Source organism: Kryptolebias marmoratus, linkage group LG6 (genome assembly GCF_001649575.2).
Source record: "Kryptolebias marmoratus isolate JLee-2015 linkage group LG6, ASM164957v2, whole genome shotgun sequence".
NCBI lineage: Eukaryota > Metazoa > Chordata > Actinopteri > Cyprinodontiformes > Rivulidae > Kryptolebias > Kryptolebias marmoratus.
The window spans coordinates 11,911,060-11,923,590 of NC_051435.1; the positions used below are offsets into that span (position 1 = coordinate 11,911,060).

The 12,531-nt window shown below is 39.0% G+C and overlaps 1 protein-coding gene across 2 annotated transcripts; it reads right to left on the bottom strand.

The window, feature by feature from the left end:
* Positions 1-801: 801 nt before the first annotated feature.
* On the bottom strand, positions 802-11,273 carry sp3a (sp3a transcription factor). 2 transcript variants are annotated; one of them, XM_017422579.2, is made up of 7 exons: positions 11,094-11,273; positions 10,656-10,747; positions 8,613-8,708; positions 5,782-7,021; positions 3,877-4,060; positions 3,583-3,779; positions 802-2,715 (listed from the first exon to the last, which is right to left on the bottom strand). In XM_017422579.2, the coding sequence occupies exons 1-7, from the start codon at positions 11,098-11,100 to the stop codon at positions 2,426-2,428; spliced, it is 2,106 nt and encodes a 701-aa protein (XP_017278068.1). In that variant the 5' UTR covers positions 11,101-11,273; the 3' UTR covers positions 802-2,425. The 2 variants fall into 2 exon arrangements, with proteins under 2 accessions (XP_017278068.1, XP_017278069.1); XM_017422580.2 differs by lacking the exon at positions 8,613-8,708.
* Between the last annotated feature and the right edge of the window lie 1,258 nt (positions 11,274-12,531).

Sequence of the window (12,531 nt, forward strand, 5' to 3'; positions counted from 1 at the left end):
CAAACTGACTTAAAAAGCTCAGATTTATCTGATAATGCCTTTTCACAGAACACCCTTTTAATGATGCTCTTAAACGCTATTACCAGGTAGGCTATAATATGCTTGTAATTCTCTTATGCCAGCGTCTTGGGCCTAATAATAATAAAAAAAGGAGCAGCACCTAATTAGTAAAATGCTCCATTTAAAGGAGATAGTGGCGCAGTACGTGTGTGCCACTATGCAGTGGAAATATTAAGTTCATTCAACACAAATATTAACTAAATTTAAAAAGAAAAGTGACAGAAAACTGTGAAGACCCAGAGCAGCTCATTTATTAATCTATTCTTTCATAGTTTATTCAAGTGTGAATGAATCAGGTCAGAGAATCAGTTGTTACCTCTCACGCCTCGGTAAGGTTTGTTCAAAGTCACGAGGCAGCGCTTTGTTCTCCAGCTGCTGAATACTCCTGACATTTCTGGGTGACATTAACTCGCAGCTAATTGAGGGTCTGCACCAGCAGTTGGCCTCGGTGACTCCTATCTTCATCGTAGCAGCACTACCCGGGGAAGGTCAAGGGGTCAAACGTGCCTCTCGTCCTGCTCCCTTGGCTGCAGTGACATCTACTGGACTGCAAACCTCGGGCGGCAGCTGCAAAGAGGAGGGGGAGAAGAAAAAAAAAAAGAAAATACTAAAACTACTGACCGGCTGACATGTCTTCATAGACAGAGCAAAAGCTTCTTTTAGGTAAAATCCCTTAAAAAAACAGAACTTTTGACGAATTATTAACAAATACACAACTTGAAAAGAAATCAAAAAAGGACATTCAGGTATAACAGAAAGATTTATATTGATGTTATATATCGACAGATTTATACAGAAGACTGAAATGAAGATAAACCTCCAGTATTTATTAGAAGACTGTAAATATGCTGCATGTTTCAGCACGTTCTCTGATGTAGAAACATTCTGAAGAAGTCAGGGTGGCAAGAAAGAGAAAATCGACCACATTACGTATTCTTCATCGTTTCAATAAAAGAAAAAAAAAAAACCCAAAACAATAATAATAGTAAAAAAAAATAAAAAAAAAATACCAGACCTAATCACATTACCATTAAAATCACTGTTCAGTTCAGTGTGCGTCTGTATTTAATTCATCAATTTAGGGTCGGAGAAAAAGATAAACATACCGCAACATGGAAAATAGGGGGAATGTAGCACAATTATAATAAAACAAACTGGTAAAAAAAAAGGTGTATATTCACTGACAAATGGGATATTAAACTGAATCTTACAAAACTTTTTTAACCAAACAGTGCTGTTTACATGTACCACTTTTAGCACTTCTTACCAGTGACCGCACTGACACTGACGGAGCAGGGAAAACTGTTGCAAAAATCAACAAAACGATGTGACAGGACTCACCGATGAACGTGGCATAATGACAACTTAATCAGCATTTCATTGATTAAATTGGAAGAAGAAAAAGAAGAAGAAAAAATCACCGTGGCCTGAGAATCTAATGGGGCGATTTACTCTGTTTATAGCACGCAGTGAAGAGTGACCCTGAGTTTGGAGTCAAATTTGGCAATAACCACCAGAAAAATGGCTTTTTAAAAATATTACAACACGTTTTCTTGCTCAGAAGTTTACCAAGAAAGGGTACAAAAAACACATCTGAATTACACATTGGAGCAGTTTTTAAATATTTCTGATAATGAGTATCACAAGTGCATTGTCAATGTAAAAACTGAATAAAAATAGCTGTTGAGTAAAATTTCTTTCCAAGCAAATGATGTGTGTCTTACCACCGATATATGTCCAGGAGGAATTAGGATAAAATTCTTTGATTGTTTTTCGTTTTTCTCCTGCTAAGTGTACTGAGTAAAAACAAAAAAAAAGAGCTGGATGAAGAAGGGCTTCGCGAGCAGACTAACTGCCAGATAATGATGCATAACAATAATTAAAACCCACATAACGTGAAATATTTGCATGGACTTAATAAATTCACTTTGGATGGAGAAAATTAGTTCTGCTGAGGGGTTTAGTCTCTGGCGAAAGCAAAAAAGGAATGAGTTTTGCTTCCCGTGAACAAAAAAAAATCAAAAACACATCGTCAACGCAAGTTGAGGGAAATAAAATGCTCGACTTAGCAATAACTTTGCATGAAAAACACAGTATTAACAAATAAGTACAATTAAAACAAAGCGGAATCCCACATTTCCAATTTTGTACAAAATAAGGCATTTCTTTGTGTGTTTACTGCAACGTCTTTTCCTCATTGTTTTTAGTCCCCACTTGCTTTTCTTTCCTCCACGAAAACTGAGTGGACACGGACTAAATCTGTGTTAAAATATATATATATATATTTATAATTTTCCTTCAAAACTTGAATAAAAATGCACGTAGGAGTATACAGTATAAGAGGAGTTCCTAAGTCGAGGGCAAATCACTTCATAGCTTCGCTGGCGGCGACTGTGGTGACGAGCTGGAGGGGAATCTCTGCGTTGGCCAGGATGTCCTGGGCGTTGTTCGAGCCCTGCTGGATGTTACTGAGGATGAGGGTGGTGCCGCCGGCCGCGATGATGCTGTCAGAGGAACCCGCCGACTCCACGGAGGCCACCACGGTGCTGCCGGAGTTCACGCCTTTCTTGTTCTGATGGGTTTTAATGTGCTTCGCCAGGTGGTCGCTCCGCATGAAGCGCTTCGAGCATTCTGGGCAGACGAACTTCTTCTCTCCTGCCAGAAGGGAAACGCCGTTTTACAAACTTTCATGCCAAAATACATTCGGAGATAGTCAAACGTGCCATTTAAAAATCAGATAACGCGACGAAAGTTTATAAAAGTGGCATGCAAAACCTACATTTGATTAAGTCGGGAATAAAAAGAATAAAACCCGGAGCTGTCACAGAGATCCAAAATCCTCTTTTCTTAGTTTTCTGAGACACTATAACTAAAGGCTGCATAACATTGACCACATGTTTGATCTGATTTAGGTCTCTAAAGCCAATCTGTCACTGTCAAATCGAAACTACACAACTGATTACAATTATTACCAATTGGAAGCCGAGAAGATTAAATATCCTCTTGAAAAGCTAACTGTGAATGCTAACAGTTGCAGCTGACAGCGTAATGAAATGCTACTCCAGCCCGTCCTGTCAGAGGCCTCACTCTGACAATAATATGGTTGGGTAAAACAACATCAGCACGAGCAAGTGGTGATATCCTCTTCAAAGGTTTCTCCAACCATTAAGTGTCATCGGATACCGTGAATTATAATCTTATTCTGGTACGTCTGGTTGGATTTCTCAATCGATATTTTGCACTGCATTCACGTGGACATGAATGTGGCCTAAACGTACGCGCAAAAGCTAGAGTTTTGAAAAGTAAAGCTCACTTTCGTTATGTTTATTGTATAACCTGAACTTAATCCACAACTATTAAATGACATGTCTCATTTCAGTGTTTTTTTCCCACACAGTGAAGTTCAGACCTCTCATGTACAGATACTGTTACTTCTTCCATGACTCACGACTCTCCAGGGCACAAATAAACACGTTTTAGCTGACTTATTAGATGTTTTCCTGATGTGGAAAAGAGGGGCACCTGTGTGTGTTCTCCTGTGCCTCTGCAGTTCGTCGCTGCGTGTGAACCTTTTCCCACAGAACATCCAGCTGCAGACAAAAGGTCGCTCCCCTGAATGCCAGCGCAGGTGTGCTCGCAGGTGCGACGTCTTCCCATAGACTTTCCCACACCCTGCGATGTGGCAGATGTGCTGCTTCTTCTTGCCCACGTTGGACCCCCTGAGAAACACACGTTGAGCTGCTTAAGATCCTGACGCGTTTCCCTTTTCTATTACAGATCTGAGGACTAGTAAACCAACGGGTCGGGCCAACTCACCTCCCACCTGACTCTTTGCAGTTGGGACAGGTGCACGCCACTCTGCGCAGCCTCTTGCCCTCCTGACCGAACTGATCCTCATCCTCCATCATCCTGACAGGGAGGTGCGACAGATCATTCGTGTTCAGGGTGGAGTTGGTGTTCAGCCAGTCCCCGGAGTCGGGCTCTTCCTTGATCTGGATATCTGAAATCGTTGTTCACATCATGTTAGGAACAAACACAAAGCCTGAACACTGACAGCTCTTTGCTCTCTTTAAGATCTAAATGATGAAATAATTACCTAATTGCCAACAAATCCTGCTCATAGCCTGTTTGAGGTGCTTTCCCTTTATGTTTTTAAGCCAAATAAAGATAATTGTGGGTGTGAGCTGGGAGAGATGTTGCATTTTTGAGTCAGTACTAGAGGTGATCATAGATGAATCAGAACCCACAACACTAAATACAGACATTTAAGACTCTGCACCACAGGAACAGCTGCTGATGTAGTTATAAAACTCATTTTTTGAGTTTCGAGTCTTTGGTTTTTTTTTTTAGTTCCTGGCTTTGAGTTTTTGCTTTCCCAAAATGAAGAGAGTAAAGCATTTCCAATTAGTTCTTAGCATTAGTGTTGTGAAAATTAAAGAAAATTGCACAACAGTGAGGCTGGAGGTCCGCTCAGCCAATGAGCAACGGAAGAATCACGGCATAGTTTTGATTTGTCTACCAACTGTGGTCCTAACGCAAAAAGTGAAAAAAACTGAAACTACTTCAGTCCCGATAACCTTCAGAGACAATAGTTTGGTCTTGTCAGAAAACTCCAACTTTTTAGAAGCACATATTAGGAGAAAATGAGTTGAGGCGAGTGGAACAGGAACAATGTGAAGTCCTGTTAGCACCATTATACCTCAGTCTTTGTGAAAAAGGCTAATCAAGGAGGGAAAAAACAGAATCTGCTACATTTTCTGTGCTTTGACTACCACCATGTTACATTAAACATTAAGAATAGCCTTTTGTTGACATTGAGAGGCACGCCATATTTACAATAAACATAAACCGAAAACTTAAACCGGTCTACAACGCCACCGTTTTACTTTACACAAGAAAAACAAACAGCTGTTTGTGTGAATTTGTCAAGATTTCACGGACTAAACTATAGAGCGGTTTCAGTGCAGACATTTTAACTTGTCATATTATGAAAAGCACAGGTGTAATTAAAACCATCAGGGATTGTTCTGCTCTATTTGAGTGCCCTCGCAAACCACGGCGGTGTGACAGTTTCAGCTACCGCGAACAATTTTAGCATCCTGAAACCACAACAACTTAACGTCCTCAGTTATTATTTATTTTATTCTTTATAGGTGAGGTTTTGTGTTCGCCTGCCTTTAAGAATAGGGCCTATTAAGTATTGTGTAAGGAAAAAAAAATCAATTAGCAACAAAAAGCGCCAATAGTAAACAATACTTTATGAAAAATGTGATCGACAAGAAGCCATTATACTTTGGACACAGAAGTCACTGTTGATTACCTGCTGTGGACTGTAAGTAATTTTTAATGACCTTCTTTAAATTACTGTAATAAACGTAGCAGCTGAAAAAAATTATGGCAATTTTAAAGTAAATGGCTTAAGGTAGACCTTTTCAAAAACACTAAAAAGGATTTTCTTTTTCTTTATAGAACTACATGAAAGCAAAAACATAAAACCTTTATCAGATAACCATGGCATTCAAATGATCACTGTGAATTACTCTGAATAATAATTAAAAAAAAAGATGGCCTGATTCTAAAAATGTGTTGCCAAGATAAGAGTAAAGGCAACCAGATGTGAATGTATGTCTCTGTGCATTTGAGAAGATTTATTACTGCTTGGAAAGATTATTTGCCTGTAAAAATTCTAAAAAAAAACAATTTAAAAAAGAGGTTTTGTACCTCCGGGAACATCTGTGTCTCCTTCCTGTTGGGCCGCTGAGTTGACTGTCACGGTCTGAAGGTTGGGAATCTGCCCCGCACCGATGCTACCCAGAGACAGAGTCTGGACCGGCGCCAGAGTTATCTGCTGGGGTGGTGTGGTGGGCAGCTGGAGATTCTGGAGGTTCTGTACTCCTTGTACCTGAAAGGTCTGCCACTGGATCTGACCTGACGGTGTGACCGTCTGAGCCTGGATGATGAAGGTTCCTGGGTTGATCAGTTGCACGTTCTGCAGGTTCTGACCGCCTGTTGTCACCGACTGGACCACCTGACCGTTGGTGGTCTGAATAGGCACCTGCTGCAGTTGGATGATGGGCTGAGCTGAGGACACCTGGATATTCAGCTCCTGATTCTCCTGGACGAAGCCTTCGTGAAGGCCAGAACCCGAGTCGGATTGCTCTGCAGCAGCTGATGGTAACGAAGCGTCTTGTGTCAGCAGACCAGCCTCGTTTGCCGGAGCATTCAGCTGAGAGGAAGACGTTGGCACAAATATCTCAGTGTTTGGATTTGAGTTATTTACTGGTAGCGTCTGTGAAAGGTGATCATCTGCCTTATTCAAACTCTCTGAGCTATCAACCGGCTGGTTCGCCATAATTAGCTGGCCATCAGCAGTGACCCCTGTTGCTATAGTCTGAGCACCCGACAGGCCAAGGGATTCCAGGTCGACACTGTTAATGGGAACAAAGGTAATGTTCCCCGGCAGGCCCACAGGCACATTGGTAACAACCTGGCCCTGGTTGTTGAACGTGGAGCTGCCAATCGAAACCCCATGGATCTGCTGGACATTACCAGTCTGTGAAATGAGGTTTTGGTTGTTATTGAGAATGTTTGCAGGTGATGTCAAGTTGAGACCCTGGCTCCCATCAGACAAGATCTGAATCTGCCCCGTGGCATCCTGAGTCAGGGTTGGTCCTTCGACACCGGACGTGGAAAAGCTCAGCTGTCCATCTGCTGTCTGAATCTGAGGAATTACTTGGTACTGAATGTTAGGCACTGAATTGGCAGAGGAGTCGTTCATTCCAGATGTCACGAAAATTGGCTGACTTTGTAAGTTTTGGAGAGGAAGAACATACTGTCCATTTGACGTTAATATCCCTTGACTTTGGATCTGTATTATCCCAGACTCATCCTTTGCTGCTGTTGTGGGAGCTAACACCTCCCATTTGTCAGTCTCAGAAAGCTGTGAAGACGGATCTGATGTCTGCAAAAAAAGAAAATGAGTGAGATTAAAAAGAGTAAACACTTTCAGTAATATGAGGAGCAAAGGGTTGGAATTATTTAGTTACTAGAAATTAAGGTAAATGAAGTGTTTCATTTCACATGTATTCTGGCAGTCTTAGTTACATTTTTTTAAGGATATTTACTAGGATATTTCACATATTATTACTAACTGTGCACAATTAGAAGTTGAAGCCCATGAATGACATTTGAAATCTGAGAGCAGCTCAAACATCACAGATTCTCCCACAAGAAATTCACAATACATCATCAGTGACGCAGAGGCCTTTACAACCCACAGCTCTACCTGCTTTACTGTCCTGCTCTCCATACTTTTGTTCGCCTTCTCTGATAGCAGCTAGTATATTTTTTTTCTCTTGGTTACAAGTGTTACAATTAAACGAATGTGACTGACTGGTATTTATTTAGCTGGATCCAACACCAGAGCACAAAGCCAATGCAAATCAAATGCTCCCAAAAATCAATCACTGAGACCCAGAGGTGGTGCTTTTAGCACATCACTGGTGGTGTTTTTTTGTCAAAATGACTGCCAGGCTTCAGATTTTTCAACTGAAATGAAACGATAACTAACCAAACAAGTAGTTTTGAACCCATGACCAGTTTGCTTTGATGCAATGATTTGTACATTAGCAGGAATGGAGCACAACAACATGAGAGCAACACTACATTTTAGGTGAAAGTACAAAAAACCCAGTTTTCTCTAAAATCAATAAATAAACCCCTCATAGGCCATCCAAATCTGAATATTGATCAAAAATAACCATATTCTGTTGCGCTTCTTGATAACTTGTACTCATATCAGATTTTGAAAGGCAGTATTCCTAAAAGTCAAGACGTTTTTTGAGCAAATGGACAAACACGAGTGAATAAGACGTAGCAAAGAGACAACATGAACTAACGTACACTCCAGTTTGGCCTGCAGCAATGAGTTCATTTATTCATATTAGAAAAAGTACTTTGCCCCAAAACTGACATAATAAATAATTCTTAGCAGTGTTTTTATCTGAGTAATGCACTCAGGTTAAATAAATCACTGAATTTGGACAAACTGGAGACAAAACTATAAGAATTTTCTTTTATAAAATATTTAAGACCAAAACAACAGGTTTGCAAGCAGAATATAAGAAATATTACCATTTTGTTCTCTAGATAAAAACTCTGGTTGACAGCCCTCTTTTAGATTATGCACCCATTTTTAAAAGTGATGTCCATTTCTACTAAAAGACTTGACTGAAATTCAAAATTTCATCACCTGTACCTGCAGGCCTGCAAATATAATATATAATATGCAAATATTTTAAACTAATGAGCATAAAATTACAATAAAAGTCTGTGGAAGGCACAAAAATGTGATGCAATGTTAAACAATGATTTAGTTGACTTCATTTTGTAGCAACAAAACCAAGTATCACCAACCCCACAGCTAAAGATGTCCAAAAAGAGGCTTTAAAACACATCTTGACCTACATTTTGCTACCAGTTTTGCTGAGCTGTAACTGAAGGATTCACTTCTGCTAAAATTATAATCAGATGTAGCAGAGGTGCTGACTTACCACACCAGCGGCAGCACCTCTGTTCACCTCTGATGATGGTGACCCAACCTTAGTGCAGGTGGTTGCTAGCAGGTCGAGGGGTGATGGCTGAGTGTCCTACCCACATTGTGCAAGTTTAAAGGGAAGAAAGCGGGTGGCCATTAGTGAGGGCCACACAGAAAGAGTCTCATTGCTAAGGGTGACAAGGACTTTAGTGTCCTGGTTGAGCCCCTCAGGCATCACCTACGTCAAAATGTTAGACTGGATTTACATTCTACATGTTTGGTTCCTGGAATTTATTTGCCTACATTCAACCCGGAGCCAATGAGATACAACATCTCTTCTTCCGGCTGGTCCTGGCCAAGATGGTGGCATAAATCAAAAACAGATATGTGTAACAATTTACCCACAAAATACTGAAAAAAATAAATAAAATAAAATGAAACAAAAGGAAAAATATATAAAAAGCATACCAACTAAATCCAACACAATTCTCTACCAGAACAAAAAGCTAAATGAAACTGTTGTAAGTTTAATTCAGTGCAGTTCTTAAATAATCCTCAAAAGTATGAATAGAGAAAAGAGTTTTAAAGTTGATGGTATTTTGGAGCTTGTCCCAAATATACTATGAATAAAAAAGCTGTTGCATAAACTGGATTTTGTAGAAGAACTTACATCATAACTACTACGACGCGACACAACGCTAGAAACACCTTATTTACCTTTGTTTTCTTTAATTTAGAAAGATTCATATTAAAGATTTACACAAAGTGCAAAAGAGAGTGTGTGAACCTGCACGTGTTACCAAGTTTAACAATTTATGATTTTGTTAAAACCAGTTTTGTTTTTTGTTTTTTTTAAAGAAGGCTGCATTCAAATAACATCCCTGTGCAGATGCGGCACTAACATGGTGGACCTAATCATGAGATAACAGCAACAAATACGGATGTGAATGCTCTCAGGATGGACTGACTCAGATTTGATCACTCAGGCCACATTCAGAGAGGGTCTGGGACTCTTCTGTTTATATTATTTTATTAGTATAAATGTAATTCCCCCTGAAGAGTTATTACCTGGAAATTTATTTACTCTCCAGGCTCTCATAATAGTAATAATAATAATAATAATAATAATAATAATAATAATAATAATAATATTTTAGTAATAAATCAAAATGAAATACAAAAGAAGACTATTGCAGTGAGAATATATCAACCAGTAGGCTTTGTAGCCAAATTTTCTGTAAATGTAATTTCTGTTTTGATTATTTTTCTTGTGGTCCCCGTATTGTAAAATTTTCGATATTGCTCATATTACAACAATATGTTGCAAATCATCTATGAAGCCTTTCCACAGGACTTGGTGTAGGAAAAAGCTAAACCAAGAAGCCTGTGAGTGAGTCATCAGGAGAGATTGAAAATTGTGTTTTTGCACTGATGTTGAGCTCTTCAAATTCACAAATCATTTTAGGCATTTTTTAAATGTCTCTCCTATCACATTCATTAGGCCCCATAATGAAGTTGATCAATTTTATTTTTTAATCAACTGCACAAAAATGAGTCTAAGGTTAATCTGAAACATGTTTGTTGTGATTTTGGAGAAACACCAGCTGATGTTGTGCTTGTTTTCTCGGCTGACAGCTGATTGCTGAGTGTTTATGTATGCAGGTATATTTATTTATTTATGTCAGGTGTGAACTTGAGCACTCAGAGTGGTTAACTTAAAATCAGATCAGCCAGGATGAATGTTAGTGCCAGATCCGAGCAGGAAAGATGTCAACATTATCCAAATCAAAGAGTAAAGAACACTGCACAGTTTGGCTGCAAAAGGGAAACCACTTTAAAAACAAAACAAAACAAAAAAAAACAACAACTATGTAGCTAAGCTTTTTAAACCAGCTGTCAGCATGGACATCAGGAGGCGGGATTAATAAGGATCAAGAGAGGAGGTGTTGCCTGAGAGGTTCAAATAAGTTTCTGATATTTCCCCACCACCTCCAGTAACACTCAGGTAACAACGCTTCAAGGGCTTACAACTAGTTCAGCAACAAGATGGAAATCTTACCTGATTGCCACTGCTCTTCTCCTGCTGCATAAAATCCTCTTGACTGCGGTCAGCATCCGGGGCAGCCATCTCATCTGGTTTCAGTGGCTGTTCTGGGGATTGGAAAGTGGCAAATTGTGTGCAGGTTACAGAAAAGTACAATAACAGCTGAGGCTAATGTTAGCTGTACCTAAGGACTAGCATCTAAAAGCGTCGGTGAAGGAGCGAACAACAAGAGCATTCAGTGTGAAACTGCAAAGTGGGGGCGATTTGCTCAAAGAAAGCCCAACAGTGAGAAGTTCCAAACGAGCTGGACCAGATGATTTAAGCTGCTCTCCTAGTCGGCGATGAGTAGCAATATCGGCAACAAACATCCCCGTTAGCAGCTAATTTAGCCAGAGGATGCCACAGATAGCCTGTTAGCTTACGTGGGTAGAGAAAATGAGAAATGTTACATACCAGTCATTGCGTGACTTGTCTCTAAACGGAAAGTCCTGATAGTCACAAACCACGGTTCATCGTGAGCAAAACAAATTGATTGTATACGCGCAAAAATAGGTGATAAGTGACAGATTTTTTTGTATTTTGATTGACGGGCGGTAGGTAACACAAAGGGTGGGGCCTCCTCTGTTGACTGGGAGTATCTGCGTCACAGACCGGAAGTCCCGCCGCTCGTTGTAGGAAGGTGATTGGCTGTTTCTTACACATACTGTTCTCTTATTTGTCAGCCGATGCGTCAATCATTCTTTGTTGGGTTCTTTTCCTGTTTATTATGCATGTTTAGTGTTAACAGTGTAGGTGGCCGCGAGGATTGTAGTTTCATCGTTTACCTTCCGTGATATTGTTTATATCACTAAATCTACCCTGCTAACAAAAAATACTGATCATAGTTTGTAAGATTCTCCATTATAGTTAGATTTGGGAAAGTTTTTTTTTTCCTTTAATGCTACAGTTACCTAGTTAAAGCAGCATATCTACTTTAATAAAACAACCTATTATTTGAATTTCCTTGGTTACTTTTTCAAATCCTTTTTAAAACATTGGTAAATAAAGCTAAAAGATCCTCTAAAGAGCACATAAGCTCTCTCAGCTTTGACATTAAACATTCATATAGTGGCGGTATACTCAACAGTACTAAATAAGCTTTAACTTCTACAATAATAAACATATTTGCTGCTGGACTGATGCATGCAGGCTCCATCCATCCATCCATCCATCCATCCATCCATCCATCCATCCATCCATCCATCCATCAATTTTCTGTGATCTACCAACTTTGTCCAGGTCAGGGCTGGAAGGTGTGCAGGTACGGGCTGATGCTGAGTTAAATCATAGTCAGTCTTATATACAGGTTTTTTAATTGATAGTACTCAAATTTGCTTCATTATGTCAAATCAAATTTATTTATAACCATATCAAAATACAAAACAAATGTTGACTCAAGTGCTATACGTAAATAAAAAAAACAAAAAACAAGCATAAAATCAAGCCATAAAAAAGAATTATAGTAATAACAATCTATAAAAGACATAATATTTATAGAACCATATATATTTGTGAATTATATTAACAGAAGTAATATTGTTGTAGTTCAACTTATAGAGAAACTGCATGCACACATTTATACACATACATACATACATGTTCTTTTTTATATAAAGAAGAAGCTTTATCCTGTCACTGGTTTGTTTTTGTTCTAATAGTGCTGTCATGAACCTTAACATTTAACCTGCTAACTGAGGTCTGTACAGGTGCTGGTCATAAAATTAGAATATCATGAAAAAGTAGATTGATTTCAGTAATTCCATTTAAAAAGTGAAACTTGTATATTATATTCATACATTACATACAAACTCATATATTTCAAATGTTTATTTCGTTTAATTTTGATGATTAC